Here is a 23,755-nt window from a genome sequence, read left to right as displayed (position 1 = left end):
TAGTTACCAGGTAAACCGGAAGCGGCTCTGCCGGTATAAAGCATAAGCGGAAATACAACACGATTCCCGTTGCTTAGAGCCTATTTGGAGCAGTTCACTCGCCGTGTGCCTAAGCTTTCGCTAGTCTCTCCATCGCCTTGCTCACTCCCGGAGTAACAACATTTACACCCTCTATCGTTCAACATATTTTTTTACTTTGTAACTGTTTCTACTTCCAGGCGCGGAGTGATATGCAAACTTTCACAAAATGATTGGGCGTCATAGCAGTTATGTATACGCTCATTATACAACAGTTAGGAACCAATCAGATCGCTGGATTTAAGCCACCCGTTGCATAATAATATCAATACATTTTGATATCATGACGTAACATAGAAAACAACGTTGGATATTTCCGGATTGAAACCTCATTCATTGGTTCGTGTACTCTTGTCAACGCCCCTTTGCAAATCCCAGTATCTCGATAGGACAATTCTTTCCGACGTCAACGAGGAGCGCTTTGTGATTGGCTCGGAAGGCCTGGCGGGATAAGTGGCATGTTCAAATATACGAACCCGAGGTTTCGATTCTTCGAGTCCAACAAACACATTTCTAGACTCGTTACGGTGGTTTGCTAAAATTATGTCGGACGAAGAAATAATGAACGTCTCACGTTCCGACCAGAACATAGCATGTATATCCGACAAACTGGAGAAGTAAGTAAATGTTATGATTTATGACAGATAGTTGCTAAATTAGCCCTAACATGGAGAAAGCACGAGTAATTAGAGCCATTGGTAGATCAAAAGACTGCTACTCTGTAACGTTACTGCAGCTATCTTAGCTCTTAGATACAGACTAAAGGGAATGTATCATTAAAGATAACCTTGAACACTGGTGATCTCGTACCTCTGTTGGTGAGACATAGGAAAAGTTACATGTATGACATCTTAACAGGGGTTGACACTAAGGTTTCAAAAGCACTTGCCCATCGGACAAGTACAGGTCATTTTCAACTTGCCTGAATGTCATGTTCACTTACCCAAATTAAAATCAGAATCGTGAACCGGCCTTTTTTTGCAAGGCACCTGGCCTGGTTTTGGGGGGCTCAGTAAACTCATCCTAGCCCAATGATCCTAGCTCAGACTGAAGCTGAATGTTAGCTTCCACACATGGGTTTAAAAAAGAACAAACTTCTCTTTGTTTACTTATTTACCGAACGAAACTATCGCACAGTTATATGTAGACCTGCGTGCTTTTATCTGGATTTTATGCAAATGTATAACATAACTAAATGTCCACGGTAGTAGCAAAGATGTCTTTTTTAACTTTCACGTTCCTTGTAGGTCTAACTGAATAATCACAATCGCGTTTCTAGTAGTGTTCTCAGTCACAATACTGGATTTACTAACTTCGATACTGTAGGCCTACCTGGAAAAATATCGATATACTATACCATTTTCGATATATATATATATATATATATATATTTGTTTTGTTTTTTCAGAAAATAACGTAGCCAAAGTAAATAGAGTATATCTCCACAACTGCAAGGGCTATAATATGTCATTTTGGTGCCAATAGAAAGATTCTTGTGCAAGTGAAATATATAATGTGGATAATACTTGGTTAAAGTTAAAGGTTGGGTATGGTATTCGCTTTTTTGGCCATTTTTGCAAAATTACTTGAAATCCTTATCATAACCCACTTACAGCCACTGAGTTAGAAGTACTGACATGAAAATTAAACAAGTCAATCATCTGTGGAACGGGCAGGGCTCGAAAAACTCCAGCCAATGATTTCCATTGCCACCGAGTTGCATTGGACAGTAAGTACGTCAATCAAACGGTTGTACTGCACTCCCCCTCCCCCGCGCGCGACCCCTTCGTGCACGTACTCAAACCTCGTGACCCAGAGCAAGCTTCTGTTTGTTGTTATCCTGCGGTAGCTACTGGAGCTAGCTAACTAACAAATGACTCGCTCTCGCGCATCTATGTTCGCTCGTGCATGATTGCGCGTCCATGTACTTGGAATGGGTGGAGTCAGAGTCAGCGTTGAATGAGAGGGGGTAGGACCATTTGAGTTGTGTATTTTCAAAATCTGCTGGCATTTCGCAAATCCCATACCCAACCTTTAATAAAGCTGGAACACGGCATAAGTGGAAGAAAACCATTTCCACCTGAAATAATTATCAGTTGGCATTTATTAGTTGGTAGCACTGTCTTACTATGAGACGCAAACAAAGGTAGATATCTTACAATTTTGACACGCAAATATAATCAATGACACCAAGCCAAACACTCGCAAATACACATATGGCCACGAGATTGCGCTGAAGAACATGTGTTCTGATTGAAGGCAACCTTTTTTCCTCAGAGACCTTCTCTTAGTCATTGATTGTAAACACCATTTTTAGTTGCAAAATTTGGCCCAGACACTGGATTATCTGTTTATGGTGGTTTTATGCGATCAGATTCAACTTTGTGGACAAAAATCACAAAGGTAAAACTTAATTTCTGGTGGTTAAAAGAAAAGGGGACGTTTCTTCTTAAGTGTATCACAGAATGATATGGTTTGGACTGGGAATCATTGGGGGCTCAGATGTCATATAATATATAGTTTGTGCATGTCCAATTACGGGAGAAAGATCGCTATTGTGTGTTCTTGCATATGACTTTACATGTGTTACGTGTTCTTGCAATTGAGTCTTTTGACTTTCCTTGGTAATTTGCCTCAATCCAAAGTATTTAACCGCACTCCTCCTAGCCTGGGTATACCCATTCTGCTTTGCGCGCAATTTAATTTCGCGCTGCTAGGCAGCTTGGATTCCATCCCGATTTTTGCCTGAGATAGGGTACCAATCACAGAACGGGGAGGGACGGCAAGACGATGACGACGACGATGCGACACACCCATCATCTTCTTCCTCATCGAATTTCTGTCGCTCTACATACGTCATCTGGTATAATTGATATGATTGGCCATGAGCTACGTACAGACTCATATGATAGACATTCGTAGCGCCCAATAAACGGCTCCGGGCAATCGTAAACCACGCCTCAAATACGAGAAAATGAATGTGTGGTTCCCAGACCTCTTCTCAATGTAGATTGAGATGAGGTCTGGCGTCAGCCACGTTAGCCACTTCTTCATCACAACTCCATTTTCCTTCTCTACCTAAACCGGTCGCGGAGGCGCTACACTTGCTAGCTGTGTTGGCTAACTTTTAGCTATCACCGCCGAATCACTGCCAGAGACCGCACTGCGAGCGAGTGATGGAAGGCGGGGCTTTGTTCGCGCTGTAGCGATGCGTCTCTGTTAATTCGCTGTCCGAGAGAAGAGAAGACAGCGCGCTGATCAATTGCAAATACATCTATTTTGTGTGATTTTTGCGAATAAAAAGGCTGTTCTTCAGTATTTAAAAAAAAAACTTGAATAAATAGCATTTATATTAACAAACCCTCAGAAATCCACTTGCCCATTCGGGCAACCAGAAATCAATCTCTACTTGCCTAAATATTACTTTTAGTTGCCCCGGGCAACCGTTAGTGTCAACCCCTAGTGTCAACCCCTGTTGTATATGACGTAACGCACGCACGCAAGCAGTTTTGTTTGATTATGCACCATACTATTATTATTGAAACCTATTAAGGGGATGCCTGCTGTCTTATAAACTAACCTTACAGTAGAGTTACATGACCTCGGGTTAGAACACGAGCTGGTGTGTGAATTGACCCTTCTGTAAGTATGTATTCTGAGTGTTGATTGTGTTTTTGCAGGTTGATGTCCACGGAGACCAATGACAAGATGGACATCTACCACAGGTAACTAGGAGAGTTAATGGTTGAAGTCGCAGTGTGTCCGACAGACCAGGTAGCAATGTGTGGCGGGGGGGCATTTCGCGATTGCTCATTCTCGTAATCGAGCAATCGCGCACAAAATACATTTCAAAGTGGACCGGCCCACCGGGAGACCTCCCGATCTTCCCGATCTCCAGCCTCTGCTGCAGAGCAAATTAAAATCGCCGGCAGAACGGCCTGGGGGTCTAACATCGTAATATATATAAACTATAACTGCATTTCACATTAATCGCAATTATTGCAAGGGTCTTCTCAATGCCCTGGAACGTTTCGTTCACTTGCATGGGCCCTTCACAACTTCCGGTGGTGAATTATATTTGATCATTCACCGATGCTAAGTATAATCATGAGTATAATTGACCGCTGTCAAGGATAAACAAAGGATTTTTTGCCTCTAATGACGTCTTTGGTATTACTCCGCAAGTACCGGTAACTTGTCAACCCCAACGTCTTCGGTTGCTAAGCGACTTCAACGTCTTTGGCGGACCATTTCTCTGCAAATAAATTGTAAAAATACACACCATGTGAAGTTATTTTTCCATTTTGGCAAGGAGCCGTGTAATAAGCGGGATAATGTATAGAACATCGCCGGTCATTATCGAAATCAAGCCCCTTCAAGTCGAAGCAAGACACCTCCGCTGCGCGTCTGTGTCCTGTTCGCCCTGTCGAGGCTTATTTTCTTGATAATGACCGGCGTTCTTTACATTATCCCTTACATATCCTATGAGTGCTATGCGGAGATGAATGAACGGAACAATATTTATATTTAAAAATCGCATAAAAAAAAAAAGCAGAATCAATTTGTGGAGCTCGGTTTTGATTCTGTGGCGCTGCGCAACCCATTGGTCTATGTATGGGAAACAGTCTATGTATGGGAAACAGAAAGTCTGTCCCTTCTCCCCTCCATATGTACAATCTGTAATTCATTTGTACTAGAAATACAAAAAAAAGTTTTTGGTGCAGGAATCAAAAATCATAGAAATACCAATCATTAACAGTTTGGCAATTCGTTTAAAAATTCTTCCTCCTTTTGCTTTTGATCATATTTTCTCATTTTCTCATTTTGGACAGACAGTAGAATGATGGGCAGACAGGAAGTGAAGTGTAAAAAATAAATAAACAGAAAACTAAAACCAGATGTGAAAAGACTGAAATGGTTAACTGAAATTTTGCCAATGTTAGACCCTATAAGTGACCTGGAGCTTCAGATTAGATAACCTGAACTAGTTTGTGTGAGCAGGGGTTAATGCTCATATATATTAGTTTGTATTTTATTTAACATACTGAAACCATAAATGGGCACATGTTTTGACTTGCGAATAAGAAACTGCATCAAGATCTACTCAAACTATAAATTTGGGGGCTCTAGCCCCCAGCAAAGGCTATAAAGTGTCATCAAATGCTCCATTATAATGCATTGGAAACACAAGCCGTTGGTATAAATTCATCTTTCGTAGACAAGAGATAGAAACCCGTTCCTTCGGATCTCTCTGTGGACATCTCATGTCTCTCAGCGAATCAGGGGGACCCTTACCCTAAGGCCCCGTCCACACGGAGCCGATTTTTTGGTGAAACCGTATAAGTCTTGCGTTTCGGCCGACCGTCCAGACGGAGCCGGCGGATCCGGTGCCCGAAAACGCAAATTTCTGAAACCATGTCCGAGGGTGGTTTCAAATGCATCCGGACCTATGCGGTTTCGTGTTAGGATTCGTGTGGACACCTGAAACGCAAATCGTAATGAATCCGTCTTTACGGAGATATTCCTGAACCGCATAAAACGAAACCGGATCATTTTCGCTGGGCTCGTGTGGCCAGGGGAAGGGGACAGACCCCTTCCCACGGTTCGGTGTAGGGGTCCCAGTCAGGCCCCGTAATTAGGTTGTCAAGTCTCAGGGCAGTAGAACCTTCCTATCTCCAAAACTGCCTTTTACACCAAATTCTGATGGCCATACTTATGAGAGGCTCTGTCAAGGAACCAGCCCATTTGGGCAAAACTTTTTTCTGCAAGCTAGAAATCCAAATCTCGTATTTGTCTTTACCTGGACCAGGAACATGTTTATGCATTTTGGCATCTCTGGCCATCTCAAAAGGGCCGGAAAAGGGGTGTGACTTCCAGAGTAAATTAGTATTACACAGCGGGAAGATTAAAGTTAAGCTCAACAATAAGGATTGCCCGACGTCCCGGGGCAAGTAAAACGCCATGTCGTGCAAATAACTATGACAACCCGCTTGCCCGTTCGGGCAAGTGGAGGACTCGAAGCAAAAAATAAATAAATTTCGATCATCGATAAATAGGGGTGTGACGAGATCTCGTGCCACGAGATCTCGAGAGATTAAACTCGACGATATTACCCGTCGCGTTAAAAATCTGTCTCGCGAGATTTCTGAGCTATCCAAACTTCTCTTTGTGGCTTGTAGGGGCAGTAATGCGCCTTTGATACGTCTAGCCTGCCAGAACCTTACGAAGGAGAAGGAAAAGAAGAAGAGGAGGAGAAGGAGGGGAAGCAGGGGAAGCAGCCATAGGCAGCCAGAATGACGTCGGAAAATACCCGTATTACCGTCGAAGATGCCCCCGCCACTTTTAAATGATTTGTTTGGCAGCATTTTGGGTACCCGGCGAAAATTATGAATGGCAGTAGTGACTGATAAGACACGGACAATACCAAGTTGTCAGTGACATACTTGGTCAGACTCTGTTTGCACTATTTGCACTCTGTATTGATGGAGTAGAACTTTGATTTGGTTTTGCACATAGTATTGTTTGCACTTGGAAAAAAAGAGAATTATTCAATTTAATTTATTTTACTTCAACTTTTATACATTTTAGTTTTAGTTTCAATTTCATGAATGTTAAGAGTTATAATAAAACATTTCAAAATGCATGTGCAACTCGGTTAAATAAAAGTCTGTTGGTCCAGTCATATATTTTATCATTGTAGTTTTCTTAAAATCTCGTCTCGTCTCGATCTCGTGAACCGAATATCGTGTCTTGTCTCGTCTCGTGAGCTGAGTGTATCGTCACACCCCTATCGATAAAGCTATTATGTTGCCCCCTCTCCTTGTCCTCGTCGGATAATGCTTGGTGTACTATTTGATTTTATTTGAATGTGGCTTCGGCCAATCAAAATCGAGACTGCGAGACTCCCGGCAGGTAGCGGGCACACCGGTCAGTTGATAAAGAACTAGGAGATGGCTGCGTGCAAACTTTTCAAGCATCCTGGAAGAAGGAGATCCCCTGGGTTATACTCAAGGATGTGGAGGAATCACCAACTATGTTCTGCGAGGTTTGCCTTAAGTTCCCGTCAACGGCGGATAAAAGCAGTTCGTTTTTTAAAGGAACGTCATCTTTCAGAAAGCAGATGCTTGAGTGTCACGATAAGAGCAAGCAGCATCTTGCTTGCATGGCAGCTAAGCGGGTTGCTGATAACCCGTCCTCCGGTGCCTTGCCGGTTCTTTTTACTAAACAGAACGCGGAGGCAAATGTGGTTATCACAAAGCTGATAATATAAAGATAAAATATAACAATTTACCTGAATCTTTGTCGTTATTTGATAACAACTAATAAAAAAAACGTTATATTTGGGGCCAGTGAAAATTGACTTTGGGCAAGTAGAATTCAGACCCACTGGCCCGACCGGGCAAGTTGAAAAAAACATTAGTGTTGAGCCCTGCCCATTTTTGGACGAATGGGTTGGAAATTTGTGACTTAAGGTTTGTAAAAAAGAAATCAAAGTCTGGGGTCAAAACAAGCCTGCACCTTATGCAATTTATAATCGTAAACGTCCTTGGGATCGTCCTTGATATAAAAGAGACCCCAGGTCTATAACTCCAGTGTTAGGGACCTTGACCCCTAAGTCACCTAGTCATTGCATAACTTCCTGTATGGTAACAGCCTCCTAATTGATCGTTCTAGTATATTTGAATGCCCTCCTTCATATGAAAGACACCAGCATCACTGGGCTGTGAAAACCATTCTCCATATACTTTCTGTTGTGTATTGACATAACAATATTGTGTAGTGTCACCAAACGCATGAACAGACAATTGCTGGGGCTGGCCACAATGACAGATGGTAGATGGACAAAAGTAGCTTCTTGCCATCCTGACACGAAATTGACGACTGGTTGTTACGTAGCTGGATTTAATAGTTACATGCATTACTAGAATAATTATGTAGAATAATACTCAAAATAATGGTATATTTATTGTATATGATATATTTTATTTTAAAAACAATCACGAAAGCAACAAATCGTCATTTGTGTTTTGCCGTCCTTCCTTTCCGTCAGAGCTTTTGTCTTTTCTGAGCTTTCCAGAAGGGCTTGTCTGTCTGCCGTCTAGCGCTTCCTGCCTCATTACGGTCAACCCGGAGTAGCATAGCTCTCTCTCTATAAAACATCTATCTAAAGTATTGAACCAACCTCCACAGACTTATGCTATAGTTTGTCAGGGACTGCTATATAATATACATTTCTTCTGTCATCGATTATTCGATTTGTTCATTTCAAATTTCAAGTCAGACATAACGTGTTTATCAGGATCCATTCTGTGTCTCCATTCTGTAATCCACAACTAGTTTAATCACGATATACATTCTTCACATCTGGAATAACATCCTGCCCCTTATTTTTGGTCACACCATCTCCCTTTCCTTGTTTGTTTCTATATTATTTGACAATATAAATGCTATAAGGGGAGATGGTTATGCTAGGTCATACATCATCCAGACCCGTCATCAGTCAAATACTTTGGACAATTATTCTCTGTGTGGCAACATTTTTGATGGATGAAGGCTTTGGAAGCCTGCAAAGAAATACAATTATAAAGATATCTATCTTAAGAACATATAGATTGAAGATAGCAAAATCTTGGGTGGTTCAAGTTTTGATACAGAAACGGGTAAAGAAAGGAAATATAGTTGGAAGGTGCTTGGATTTGTTGAAGGTTTCATTTGTAGATTATATAATTAATTACACATGCTAGTGTACAGGGGAGAACATTCCAGTAGGTCTGTTAGTTGGTTCCACTTATTGGGTTGTTCCCTGGCCCTGCTCTCCAATATGCTTTTGCAGTGTATACTAGGGTTGAACGATTTGGGGATATAATCTAATTGCGATTATTTCGACCAATATTGAGATTGCGATGGTTTACAGAAACGCAGGCAGAGGCTGTACTTGCGTTGGAGTAACACTCTTTTATTTTAAAGCAAACAAGAAGCGATATGTTCCAACAATGCAATGTGCAAGCGTTCTTCTCACTCAGGCTGTAATCTACTACTCAGTCATCCAAAAAATGTCTTCTACGACAGAAATAAAAACACATCAACAACGGAGTTCTCTTCTTCTGCTCCAAACCTCCTCATTACTTCAATAGCGTCGGAACTTAAGCATTACACCTTAGAATATTAACAGGCATGAAACAGGAAAACTCAATAATGGATTTATAGAACATGTATGAAAATAAATTGGGGGGGGGGGGGGGATTAACCGTCTAGATTGCCCACAAAATTGAAATGCATAAAACTTTGACCATGTTAACCCATACCTCTACACTCTCCCCCACTTGAAAGAAAACATGTCGTCCCGACTTCGTCGTATACCTTCTTGCCTTTCACACAAATATATACCTTCTTGCCCTTCACACAAATACAGCGACATGCATAAAATTGAATGGGGACATTAAGGTTATAACCTTGTTTATGAGGTACCCAGACTACCTTGCACTGCAATCAGGGATACTCCTAATGTCATTAGTCTTCGTACCCCAAACACATTTAATGCATATTACACCTCCCTGTATTCACACATGCGGTTGAGTCATTTCCTTTCTCCATAACTGATACCCAACACATCAATCAGCCAACAGTCTGTGTTACCTACTACAAAATAAACACAAGGTACATCATAGTATCATTCAAAATAGGTAAGGAGTGTCTTTTCGGTTTGCAAAGTCCCTTTTAGTTCACTACCAGGGCCGCCAGTAGCCTCTTACATCTATCCCCTGGGTGGACCAATTCGTTCTGTGAAGTGTGGCTGGCCAAGTCTATCATAAGTCAGTGTTTTGGGATGCCTCCTCTGTCTCTTTGGATACGGGTCCCGCAGCTCTGACTCAATAATTTCATCCTCTGAGCTGACCTCATTGACACCAGCAGCCTTCGCTGCGCGGTCGTCCAAAGCTGCTGTGTGGGTCTGTTTGTCTTCAACAAGATGAGGCTCACACACTTCCGGGACAGCCTCTTCGGCTTGTGGATACAACTCCTCAGTTGTGGGGTTAAGGGATGGTGGGCCTGGAGAACAAGTGATTGTCACTGCGGGAAAATCATCATCCGAGTCCTCAATGTCAATTTGTTGTGCTGGTCCAGTCACATGTTTTTGTTTGTTTTTGTCCCCGTTACATCTCTTTGTATGAGTTGTGGTGGTAGTGTTCTCTTCAGGTGTGGTGACCGGGAGGAAGTCACGGGGTAAAAGCATGTTTCTGTGAAGGATTCTTGTCCTGCCTCGTCCACATTCTGGTTCCACTTCAAACACAGGACTGTCCTCACCTCATCAGAAGTGGTCTCTGATCAAGTTTACTGTCCTTTCTGTACCCAAATGGCCCATTTCCTTATGAAGCTCATTTAGGATGAGCGGGCGCTATGTTTCTGGGAGTACAAGCTGACATTTTGTTTGAGTTCTCCGGTACATAGTCCCATCTGCTCTGATTTCAAGCTTGCCCCACTCTCTCACCAGCGCTTTAAACTCAACACTTTCACCCTTTAGCTCTTGTACAGTAGGCTTCTCATTTCTCTCTTTGTATTCATACATTCTGCGACAGGGTCTTATTGCTGAGCTGCCTGTATCACTTCTCTGGATAAAGGTTGAACAGTATTGAGCAACGTCTCATCTTCCATCTGTGCCTTGAGAGCAATGCATTAAACAACACTGAACTGAGGAGTGGGCTTGGTTCTTTTTGTTGGACTAAAATGCCCTGTTCTGTTGCTCTGACGGCATCCTGACAGACTGACTGGATGCATTGACTCTCAAAATCCATTGGCATTCTTGATAATCCGTCTGCATCAGCATTTGCTTTGCCTGGCCTGTATTTGATTTTGAAATTAAAGTCAGCTAACTCGGCAACCCATCTCTGTCCAGTAGCATTCCAGTACATAACTGTAACCTTCTATCGGTGCCTTCTTCCTAGGGCTGGGCGCTATACCGGTTTTAAAATTATACCGGTATTTTTTTTAAAGCGATATGTAGTTGGGACAATATCGCCATACCGGTATATTATATATTATTTGATGTTGACTTGCGAGCGCTATTTTATAAAGCCGACCGCTGCTCTCTGAGCCTACAAACCATGTTCTGCTGCTCAATCCAGCCCCTTACATGTACGTAGCGTTCTCCCACCCACGGACGTTACGCATCACAACAAACTTTGAACAAAAACATGGCGGACACGGTGGTAGAGAATACTGAACCCGTGAAGGGACATGGGGTAAAAATAATGTTTTAAACGTTGAAGAAAGTGTCTGGTGCGCACGAGAAAGTGTCTGGTGCGCACGAGAAAGTGTCTGGTGCGCACGAGAAAGTGTCTGGTGCGCACGAGAAAGTGTCTGTTGCGCACGAGAAAGTGTCTGGTGCGCATATCACTGGCTGTGGGTTTGGGTGTTTGGGTGGTAGGGTTGGATTTAGTCATTAGTTTCCGTCATTCAGTTTGCGTCATTCAGTTCGCCAAGAGGAGTCGTTCACAAATCTTTTGTTCGTTCGTCCGTTCAGTCGAGTTTCCGGTAGCGGTGAATCGAATCACGTACGGTTCTCTTGAGTCAGTCAGACTCAGCCCCTCGTTCGTTCGTTCGTTCGTTCGTTCAGTCGAGTTTCCGGTAGCGGTGAATCGAATCATGGAATGCACGGTTCTCAGACCCTCGTTCTCATTCTCAACGTCAACATTACAACTTTAACCAAACGTAGCGGGATGGGGGTGTAGTTGATTATTGGAGGTTTAACATATCAGCAAGATAATAGACTTGATTTAGCAATGATGGTGGGGGTCCCGGGTGTTATAGGCTAACATAAACAGAACCCTGTGCAGCGCAAGATTAAATCTAGCTGCCAAAATTAATTAATAGAGAAAGATGCATTAAACTGTAATCAGAATACGCGGTTATATGCTATAGACCCTATATTATCTGTGGTATAAAGGCTGAGACGAATTTCAAATGATAAATATGAACACTTTATGTTGAAAGTATACCGTCGTGATTCCCATTGAAACGAATGGCGCGGTGACTAGTCTTCACAACGAGAGCTGGTAGGTTGTGAAAAATGTGGTAAAAAGGCTGGGACGAATTTCGAATGTTCTATACATTATCCCTTACATATCTGTTGTTAAGCACAGCTATGCTTCGTTGAGCAAAAAATAAAAAATAAAACTAAATAAATGGTTGATAGTGAATACTTGTGGCATGGAGTTAAAACTACACACTTTACCCGTTTTGTTCAAAATATCCTTGTAATATTGTATATCGCCATTTCTAAAAAAAAATATCGATATGAGTTTTGGTCCATATCGCCCAACCCTACTTCTTCCTGAAGACAGAAATGGCAGTGTCGAGACTCTGCCGGTCCCTCAGCAGCAACCCCTGGTCGTTTCCCTGCGCCTGGCGTGGAACTCTAAATCCTCTGGAGATGTGGCCCAGCTCTCCACACTTGAAGCAGTGACTGCAGCGGTCTCCTTCTCCTTTGTCCTGGCACGTCCTGCAGCCTCTCCTCCGGCGCAGGTCCCCGTTGTCTGCTGTTTTCTGCTGTTGTCTGCTTTGAGTTTGTTGGTCTCACAGCACTCGTGGAGGAAAGCATCCGTTTCATTTCAGCTACCACTGTCTGAAGCTCTCTCACCAAGATGTTTACCTCCGGATCAGATGGATGGTGAGCGACTATTGTTTTTTCCTTGGAGGGCTTTTTGGTGTTCTTCTCTGGATGTCTGTTCTGGGTTGAGGAGGAGCCCTGCGTGCTGTCCCAGGTGTTGCTGGTCGTCTGTAGCTCAGCCACTCTGGGTGTATTGGCACTGTTCCTCTTCAACTTCGTCAGTCTCTCTGCCTCAAGATTAGCTGCTTCTTTTATTTTTTCGATCAAGAGTGCATCAGTCACTTCAAGATTATCAAGGTATGGCTTAATCTGTAATTTGATATTGTCATTTAGCAGTCCTGTACTCACTGACCTCAGAAACTTATTTTTGACCAGCTCTGCACCAAAGTATTCCTCTCTTTCTTTGGATGAAACAAGCAGTCTGTCTTAAGTTCAATGGCTCTGAACAAAAAATCCTGTGCCGACTCTTGGATCTTGAGAAATACTGATCAACTTTTGGTACAGGTCCGAGGCATCATCTTCTTTGTAATGTCCCTTTAATATTATTTTTAGCTGAGGCAGGGTCAAATCATGCTTTATTTCGAGCATGTCACGAGAAAAGGACTGGGCTGATGGCCCTTATCACTGCTTCTATCAAGTCTGACTCACCATGACCCTTACGGAGCCCAATCACTATCTGGTGGAGGAGGTTGTTGCATGACAATTTGTCACGCTGTCCTCCATCGCCGATTTGGGCACAGATGCGAAACTCACAGCGGATGGGTACTTCTGGCACTCTGGCTAGCGGCAGGTTCAGAATGTGACTTGCTGCGGTAGCCTCGGTTTTATTTAATTTCACACCCAGCTCTTTTATTTCCTCTTCTAAGGCTTGGCGGGACTGCTGCAGCTCCTGGAATTTTCCTTCCATCTCATCACGCTCTGGCTTTTCTTCGGCATTCTGGACGGCTTCCTCCCCAATGAACGACAACATTTGTTTCATTAGCTGTATTGCTTCATCTTTCTCTGTCGTTTTCTATCTCATCCAGCTTATTTTCCGCCATTTTGATAAACTACTCTTATCAGCCACAGTTTCATCATCTTCTTCAATGCATTCCAAATGTTTGCAGACATTCACCACTTGGTCCCGATTTAGCTGACCTAGCCTTGTGGTGGCTCTGTCTAAGAGTAGCTCCAAATCCATCTTGTATTTCTTAATTTTTCTTTTCTTACTTTTTCGTTTTAGGTTCGTCTCCGGGGAAAAGTCTACTTCTCTCGTCGGGTGCCCGTATTGGAGGCCCGCGTGCAATTTCACGTTGAACTCTTCTCCTGGCTAGCTCGCCAAAATATGTTTTACAGAAACGCATGATCCACATGTCTGCTCACTATCCTCTCATCACCCAGCATTACCTTGTATGACACTGGTCCCGTCACTGACTCAATGATTCCTGGAATCCACTTGGGTCAAAAACGGAAGTTCTGGGTCAGCACTGAATCTCCTGTTTTAAACCAGCGTTCTTTTGCCTTTTTGCCGTGAACCTTTATTTGTCTTTCTTCTTTTTTCTGCACTCTGTTGTTTAGGTCTGGGTGGATTGAGTCCAAAGGTCAACGTAGCTTCCTCCCGAGAAGCAGCTCTGCTGGTGAAAGACCTGTTGTAGTGTGAGGGGTCACTCTGTAGCTGAATAACATTCTGGCTACTTTAGCTGTCGGCGTGCCTTCTGGAATTTTTTTCATCATTCTCTCAAATGTTTGTTCCCCTATCTCTGCTAACCCGTTACTGGAGGCATGGCAGGGTGCAGAGGTCACATGACGGATTCCATTTTTATTTAGAAACACGTTGAACTCTGTGCTGATGAAACAAGTGCCATTATCAGACACCAACAACTCAGGCAGTCCATGGTTACTGAAACTAGTACATAGTAGGGCTGTAACGATACGCGTATCGAAACCGAAATCTGAACACTCAAAGCCACAAACCTGTCTCGCAGTGTGAGAAGGCAGAATCGCGATACGCCCTTTCTAACTCTCCGGTCAAATTGTCAGATTGAAATGAGCTTATTTGTCTAAATAATAGTCTGCTGACACCGCCCCTTCTTATCGATGCCGTAAGTATTCGACGAGATGCCCTCGCTGTGATGGCTACGGAGGATTGCATTTCTCCACAGCCGTCGAAGTCCTCATATGCGATATGAACAACATTTATCCAGAGTGGGCCAAGCGCGAAAAAAATGGCACCGAGAGTGGTACGAGAGACAGAACGAGAGCAAGACAGACATTACGAGAGCGAGACAGCCATCTCTTTCCCGACAATCCCCTCTGTGCACGAACCCTTACATATGGTAATTAGGGCTGGCCCGAATTATTCGAATACTCGTTCGGAAAATGAGTATTCGAAGCTTAAATCAGTATTCGGAGCTTCGTTGTTTTTTTTCACGTACGTGACGTTACCAGAGCGAGGGAGGCAAACTATAAGCGTCAGCGACACCAAGCAGAGAAGCGAGAGAGGTGGAGGGAGAATAGATATCTTGTTTCCCTTTTTTAATAAATTAATTAATAAAAAAAAATAATAATAAAAAAAAAGGCATGACAAAAGAAAAGTAAACACAAGGTGGACATAACAGCCAAAATAGCAAACACAGTCTGCCGCCCCTCCCTCCCTCCCTTCCTCCCTCCCTCCCTCCTTCCCACCCCAAAGCACTTACAACGACCCCATCCTCAAACGATGGAGAACCCAGTGCTGACTCACAGAGAGTCGAATCAGTAAGAAACATACTTACAGCTTTGAACTAACAGGAGCAGAATAGTTAAGCTTGGGCTCCTGCAAACTTGTCAGGGATGAACATTAGGGCACATCTAAACAGGTCCACTTAAACGTTGTATAACTTGGTGTGAAAATCAAATAATTAGCGAGTGTCCATTAAGAGGTAGACTGCAACATCAACATTATTACTCTTTTGACAGTCCTCTTACTTGCTCAATGTTGAGATGAACGCCTTGGCCTTTTCTGGCGATGTGAATTCCCTCTCTGCACCGTTGTGTGTAATACGGAGGCGCGCCGGGTAGAACAGTCCAAAACGAATCACTGGTATCTCGTGGAGCTGGCGGCAGACGTCGTTAAAAGCGGCTCGAGCTCGGGCTGTTTTCGCTGTGTGGTCAGGGAAGACAGAAATAACCATATCACCAATCTTGATCCGCTGTTCGGCTCTGGCGCACCTCAGGATGTCGACACAGTCTGTGTGATAATGCAGACGAGCGATAATAGGGCGAGGTCGATCTCCGGGTCCTGGCTTCGGTTGAAGAGTGCGATGAGAGCGGTCGAGGAGGGGCTCTTTGTCAAGTTTAAATGCCTCCTTGAGCAGAGTAGAGACGGCCGTTGTAGTGGAGGAGTTGGCCGAACCCTCAGGAATACCCAGGATCCGTATATTATTGCGCCGTGATCTTGCCTCAAGATCCTCACATTTATTATCCAACCTTGCGAGTTCGGCTGCCATATTGTCCACTTTAGCCTGGAGTTCGGCAACGTCGTCGGTGCACGTGGAGAGAGAAGTTTCCATTTCGCCTACGGTGCACTTTAGAGTGTTTACCTTGGGCTGGATGTTGGTTATACTTTGAGATAACTCAGACTTTACTGCCTGCTGCTCCGTCTAGATGGAAGATAAATTCTTGCCCAGAGTAGGGCTGGGCGATATGACCAAAATATCATATCCCGATATAGTTCATTCATTTCCCGATAACGATATATATATCACGATATAGTACATTTTCTGTAAATTCAATGATTAAATACCGTATTTACCACACTATAAGGCGCACCGGAGTATAAGCTGCAGCAGCTAAATTCGAATGATGTTTACATAAGCCGCACTGGACTATAAACCACAGGTGTTTTAATGTTTAATTACCATTAGGGCTGGCCCAAATGCCATTTTTCAGGCTTCGATTACTCGTTGGTTTTTCCGAGCGAATATTCGAATACTCGTTCCAGAAAAAAACACCATCAAAAACAACATTAATAATCCCTATGTACTCCCTGGAACCGATTTTGACAGTATCTGCATATTTTGTTGAAGATTTAATAGCTTTTGAAGGTTAATTAGTAGGCCTAAGTAGGTTGAAGTTCCTTAGTTTTTCCCTGTGAAAGCGAACAGCTGTTGTTCCGTTCCAAATCAGCTGTCCTCTGCCGCACCGTTACATAAGCCGCAGAATCGAAAAAGAAGAAAAAGAAGGCGCGTCTTATTGTCCGAAAATTACGGTAGTTTATATAAAGTGACCACATGGAAAGGCCTATTTCGTAGCCCCTCTTTTAGGTACAAGCTCACTTTGTCTTGGCTAGTCGTGGGAGTCCTTCTCCTATTCAGAATTGTCACGTTCACTCTCCTCCATGTTTGTTTGTGTTGCGTTCATGTGCCGTGTGGAAGAATGTAAAGCGTTGTCCAAATGACGTAAAATATTACCGTAAAGAGTGTGATTTGCGACAAGACGATGTAAACGATAGAGGATAATATGAAACGATAGACATTTTTATATCATCACACGATATATATCGTCATATCGCCCAGCCCTAGCCCAGAGCTGTATGAAGCTCAGTCTTGAAAATAGCAGCCATCTCGCTGCGTAAGGAGCGGAGCAGCTCGTAGATAGATATTGCTAACCGGAGATAGCAATATCTGCCGGGGGGCTAGCGCCTCTGTCCGGGCGTGCATGGCCACTGTGTGGCGGGGATGTTGTATTCGCGGCAGGCCGTTGTGGTTGTGGAGGTAAATTGCTCCCGGGTTTCGGTTTAGGAGGCATTTTGGAAGGCAATAAGTCGAAAGTAATGTGTTGGGATAAATTCACACCAAAAGAAAGAGTAAAAATGTGCCAAAATTAAATAATTTAGCAAATGTTGCAGGAGCTTCCAAAGTCACGTCTTACTCCATTGATCGCGAAGCCGGAAGCCCTGCTTGCAGTACCTTAACCAGCCGAATTCTCGCAGCCAGTCTTCCCTAAAATTTTGGGTCTGCCCCTTTTCAGCCACACGATCCTCTGAATCATCATCCTCCTTCCTATCTTTCTCACACTAATTGGCCTGCTATAGATTCCGGATTCATTGACGCGCCCCTTCCACGTTTAACTTGTACATTTTTTTTAAAAAGGGGCAAATTTGCTGTAAAATTCAGTCGAGCATTCTCAAATTTTGGTCGCAGTCTGGAGCACTGTCTGGAATTAAACTAGAACCGCTGCACAATCTCGCTGGGTTTGGGGTTGAAATGTTCCTTTTAAAATCTTGACCAGTTCGGCAAACCGCCGGGCTTGGCGGGACTGACAAGGTTCCTCACGAGGCTGTACGTTTGACTTCCCACTGAACTGAGCAATATAGCTTTCTGCCGACTTACCTCTGTGATTTCATTAGCTTAAAAAAAATGGTGGAGAACCTCACAATATTCTTCCCACGTCTGCGTCTCACTTCGAACGGAGCGGTGCTCCCTACCAAAGCCGCCGCCATGATTATTTTTGGGGAACGTCCGATTCGGATTCAGATTCACTAAAGCTAACGCAGCAACTTTACAGAGTCTTAGGCCACGTTTACACAAAGACGCTTGCGTGACGGCGTTTTTGGGGCTTAAAAACGCAAAAATCTGAGACCACCCTCCAGAGTGGAAAACTTGAATATGCTCCGCCGTAGCGTTTCTGTCTACACTGCCAAGACGCAAAACTCTGCTCAGATCCGCTCAGGTCGCATACGGGTTTACGTCACATACATGCCCCAGTACAGGGAAATAAACAAACATGTTTGACCGTCACGGCGTCGGACCGTCAAGCTGTTTGGCAGCTCTAATAAACTTGCAGTAGTCTTTCCACAAAATATACAGGATATACTGAACAGAGAAGGATCTATAATTATGTTTTGGTTTTCGCGTCGAAAATAAGAGAAGGAAGATTCTTCGCATGCACTCAGACATGGCGGTGTTGTGTGATAGTGTATCACAGCACCATCTAGCCGCCATACATTCATACCCGATCGAATTCCACACACTTTTGCGTCACCGTTTGCACGCAGATTTCCCCCGAAAACGCTTGTCTAAACGCGGAATAAAAAGTGAAAACGGGACGCCACTTTTGCGTCTTCTGTTCAGACCGTCATCATGTAAACGTAGCCTTACTGTTTGCTTGCATCCCCACGAGGCATCGGCTTTGGTTTATCCTCGTCGCCATTTTTGTAGTAACTCACGGGAGGCTTCTTATTGCACATTGAAGGAGCTTTATTTCGTTCCTGACAAACGCAGTGTGCAGCTTAACTTAACATGGCAAAGCCAGGGCACATCACTGACTGAACTTGTTCTGTGCTTTACTATAGGTTAACTCAACTGTAGCAATAGAGAGTTGCTGCCACCTAGTGGACCAGCGGATTAACATGTTTAATTACTCTGCCCGGTTATCACTGCAATGTACAATGAAATGTGAAACAAATAATCTTTAATCAATGAGTAATCATCTTTTTCTTCTTTTTTTTATAGCTACATAAAGGATGGAAAAAATGCAGCCAGACAGGGGGATATGTCTAAAGCACTGGACTTCTTTAAGCGGGCTCACAAAATTCACCCAAGTGAAAAACTTAAAAGCAGAATCCAAAAAATCGAAGAGCTCATCGCAGAACAGGCCTCGGAGAGTGAGGACGAAGAGTTTGTCAATATCGACAACAGCGGTCTTATGCTTTTCAGAGAGCTCCACGACAAGCTGTACGAGCACCAGATAAAGGGTGTGTCCTTCATGTACAGCCTACACAGGGATGGTCTCAAAGGCGGGATCCTCGCAGACGACATGGGCCTGGGAAAGACCATCCAAGTCATCGCTTTCCTCTCAGGCATGTATGACGCTGAGCTGGTCAAACACACGCTACTTGTCTTGCCCACTTCGCTCATTACAAACTGGACCAAAGAGTTTGCCAAGTGGACTCCTGGGATGAGGGTCAAAGAGTTTCATGGTACAAGCAAAGTGGAACGGACCAGGAACCTTGAGAAGGTTCAGAGGAGAGGTGGTGTGGTTATCACAACCTACCAAATGCTGATTCTAAACTGCCAGCAGATTGCCTCTTACAATGGCCAGGAGTTTAAATGGGATTACATGATCCTGGACGAGGCACACAAAATTAAGACCTCATCAACCAAAACAGCTAAAAGTGCCCATGCCATACCTGCCCGAAACCGTGTGCTTCTCACAGGAACCCCTGTGCAGAACAACTTGAGGGAGATGTGGGCTCTGTTTGACTTTGCTTGTCAAGGTGCCTTGCTGGGCACATCGAAAACATTCAAAACGGAGTACGAGAACCCAATAACACGCGCCAGGGAGAAGGATGCCACACCGGGAGAAAAGACTCTGGGATTAAAAATGTCGCAAAACCTAATTGCTATCATTCAACCATACTTTCTTCGCAGGACAAAAGCTGATGTGCAGAAAAAGAATTCCGAAATGGAAAAGGAGCAACGTTCCAAGACAGAAAATGGCGATATTGAAGTCTCAGAAACGGAAAAGTACAATGGCACGATCATGCCTGAACTGAGGAGGAAGAATGACCTGATCATTTGGACATACTTGAGTGATGTCCAGGAGGACATTTACAGGCAATTCCTTTCTCTAGACCACATCAAGGAGCTGCTAACCACCACCAGGTCACCTCTGGCTGAGCTCAATGTTATAAAAAAACTCTGTGACCACCCTCGGCTCCTGTCTGCCGCAGCCATGGCCCAGTTGGGACTGCAGGACTCTACACCCGAGAACCTACAGGCTAAAGAAGAAAAGGGGACATCCCACAGCCTCGACGGCATCCCTGACGACATATTAATAGCAGAGTCTGGGAAAATGGTGTTTCTGATGGAGCTGCTGGAGAGGCTCAAAATGGAAGGGCACCGGACACTTGTCTTCGCCCACTTCCGAAAGGTTCTTGATATCCTTGAAAGACTCTTGGGAAACAGAGGCTTCAAAACGATTAGGCTTGATGGAACGATAACCAAGCTGGATGAGAGAGAGCGACTGATCTCCCTTTTCCAAAACGACAAGCGATACTCTGTCTTTCTTCTGACCACACAGGTGGGGGGAGTCGGCATCACCTTGACGGCAGCAAACCGGGTGGTAATCTATGACCCCAGCTGGAACCCAGCCACAGACGCCCAGGCCGTGGACCGGGCATACCGCATCGGACAGACAGAGAACGTGGTCATCTATCGACTGATCACCTGCGGCACTGTAGAGGAGAAGATTTACAGACGTCAGGTGTTCAAAGACTCCATCATCAGACAGACAACCGGAGACAAGAGGAATCCCTTCCGCTACTTTAGCAAGCAGGAACTGAAGGAGCTGTTTACCCTGCAAGAGACGCGGTCCTCCTCCACCCAGATGCAGCTGCAGTCTCTGCATTCACGTCACAGACGGACCGACCCCGTGCTGGATGAGCACATCGCTTACCTTCACTCTATGGAAATGTTTGGGATTTCCGATCACGACCTCCTGTTCTCCCTGGATTCCAACCAGAATGATGAAGAAGATCCTGAAGACCAGGAGGCCCAGCAGTACATTGAGGGGCGGGTTCGGAAGGCTGAGGTGCTAATGAAGGCAGAGTCTGAGCTGCACATGCAGCTGGCAGAGAATATGGAGTCAAGCACGGAACCTGCGTGGCACCGTCAGCCAACGCAACCAGACAAGGAGATGTCCAATGGAAGACGAGTTCCAAACCGTAAACCCAGATCCCCCATAGTGTACATTGAAGATGACTCGGATGGGTCACCAGTTGTTGTTGAACTGGACCAATCTGGATCCACCAAGGAGGAAAGTGAACAGAAAAATACAAATGGGTTCATTGATCTAACAATTGATGACGGTATGGAAGGAAAACAACCAGATCTCTCTTCAGATACTACTGAACCAAATGCCTCTCCCAGACAACATTCCTTCACAGTTGAACAGAGTGAGGTTAAGGCAGAGGACAACTCTGTACACAATGTGTCATCAGATATGAAGTCTGATGATGCTACTTCCGAATATAACGCAAGCCTGGATGGTTCTGTCTCAGGTGATATCCATGACCGTAAACAGCTCGATCAAGAGTCCTTCTATGAACTGGACAACTATAAGAACCAAGCAACTGCTATGGATGAAGAGCCCCCACTCGATGAACCCCTGCCTGGTCAAAGACCCTCTATCCTAAAAATCTCCAATGTGAGCTTAAACGACGAGGAAGCTTCCATGAGCGCTTCAGAGGTCAAGACTTTTGAAGAAAATTTTCATCTACTGCTAGATGACAGTGAAAATGCCATATCCACTGTTCACTACCTTCTGGAGGAACCAGATGTTGAAGCTCAAGAGATGAAGTTGCTCTCGGAGCTTCAGATGCAGGGGAGTTTCAATATAGACAAGTCCTTGGCAGAATTTAAACAGGAGCACAGGATGAGCCTCAACCACTCCTATGTCTCTGAATCTGACCATTCAGGCAATGAATCAATTATCAAGACCAAGAAGAAACGGGTAGCAGTGTTCTCCGATAGTGAAGAAGAGGGGGAAAATGATGAGGAGCTACGACGGATGTCCCGCAACTTAACTGACTCTTTCCAAGCATTGGAAGCATCCACCCCAAAAACATTGCCCTCAGGACGCACTCCTCTCCAGGCCAGGAGAAGCTTTGGAGGAAACATCTCTGTTGCTTCCAGACGATCTATGATTGAATCCATAGTGGAGGATGTGGAGAACGATTTGGATTTTGAGGAGGAGCAATTTTCAGAAAATATATCGGGCGTTGTAGGTGGAGATTCAGAAGAAACAAGTGTGCATTCTGTGGACAAACTTGAGATAGATGAGACCAAAGGAGAGATTATTCTGACGGAGAGTGAGGAAGATGAAAATGACCAAGAGAGCGACGTCAGTGCATCATTGGGCGTGTCGCAGTCTGGGGGAGATGCAAAATCGAATTTGGAGGAATCAACCACGGATCCACAATCTGCCTCTGTTCATAGTGAAAGCAATGGTTCTGACCAAATGGCCAGCGGCTACGACCAGTCATTTGATTCTGAGGGAAAGAGTTATGAGGAACTGGTCTGCAGAGGGAAGCAGTACTACGGTGAAGGGAAGTTACAAGATGCTCTGGACTTATTCTTGAAGGCTATCGACATCTCCAGTGGTGATAATGAAGTTCAGCTATTGGTTATCCAGTTGTACCGACAGATGAGCGATCAAAGAAGATCAAGTCTGCCAAGAAAATTCCCCCGATAAGCAACATTTAGACCTGTTTTCTATAACATTTTTCTCTAATTGTATCTAATAAGAGGCCGTCTTGCATAACATATGTTAAGCTACATATTCAATCTATGCTATATTTTAATTATATACAATAATGTACAGTTTAACACAGTGCAAATTCATTGTTGAATTGGATGTTTGTTCTTTTCACTTTGAAATGTTTGACCCTTTGTCATATCTAGTCGATTTAAATATTTTAATGATAAATGTTACACATTCCGGGGTACAGCAGCCATGTTAAGAGTTTGTTTTAATTTGTTCTCTTTTTTGCCTGTTCTAAACAACTTTTAAATAAATGCCGTTAACTTTGGAGTAAGAATGGATATTTGCCAAAAAACGACCAACCTATTCGACACAAGCTGTAAATGACGGTAACGACGAGGAATATTGATCCCGAATGGGGAATTTGAAGTGTCAAAGAAAAAGAATCAATGTAAAAAAATTATAAATAAATATGCAGTTAGACAGTTTATAATTTGGGCAATTAAATGGATTTGTATTCTTAACAAGAAAATGAGTTGACCCATGTTTACTTGACAGTATGGGGATTTATTGAAATTTGATAGGTTAGGATATTGTTTTCATTCAAGTTTTAATGAGTTACATCAGACCCAAAAAAAAAAGCCAACCATTACATCAGATGGTTGGCTTTACAATTGTGGGGAAAGGTTATTTTTCTTCTAACTAAAAAACATTCTTATATTCTTAAATCCCACTTAAACATAGAAATCAAATTTTTGGGTCTACCGTGTTGTCTACAAGTTACAACTCTGACTCGCACGCTGCTTCATGCCAGTTATACCTTGTATTCATATATTTGGTAAAATCTAT

General features: G+C 43.7%; 1 protein-coding gene across 1 annotated transcript; it reads left to right on the top strand.

Moving 5' to 3' along the window:
- The first annotated feature begins 404 nt into the window (after positions 1 to 404).
- ercc6l (excision repair cross-complementation group 6-like) lies at positions 405 to 23,234 on the top strand. Its single transcript, XM_060065543.1, has 3 exons — positions 405 to 695; positions 3,759 to 3,803; positions 19,156 to 23,234. The coding sequence occupies exons 1-3, from the start codon at positions 622 to 624 to the stop codon at positions 22,895 to 22,897; spliced, it is 3,861 nt and encodes a 1,286-aa protein (XP_059921526.1). The 5' UTR covers positions 405 to 621; the 3' UTR covers positions 22,898 to 23,234.
- Positions 23,235 to 23,755: the final 521 nt, after the last annotated feature.

Source organism: Gadus macrocephalus, chromosome 11 (genome assembly GCF_031168955.1).
Source record: "Gadus macrocephalus chromosome 11, ASM3116895v1".
Lineage (NCBI taxonomy): Eukaryota > Metazoa > Chordata > Actinopteri > Gadiformes > Gadidae > Gadus > Gadus macrocephalus.
Note: the sequence above shows the minus strand (reverse complement) of the source record. Positions and strands in the feature narration are given on the sequence as shown.

What these genes read in the sequence shown, in the direction of transcription:
- ercc6l (XM_060065543.1), top strand. Translation starts at nt 622, where the DNA reads ATGTCGGACGAAGAAATAATGAACGTCTCACGTTCCGACCAGAACATA. An exon ending in ATATCCGACAAACTGGAGAA is followed by an intron (nt 696 to 3,758) that starts GTAAGTAAATGT and finishes GTGTTTTTGCAG; the next exon opens with GTTGATGTCCACGGAGACCA. An exon ending in AAGATGGACATCTACCACAG is followed by an intron (nt 3,804 to 19,155) that starts GTAACTAGGAGA and finishes TTTTTTTTATAG; the next exon opens with CTACATAAAGGATGGAAAAA.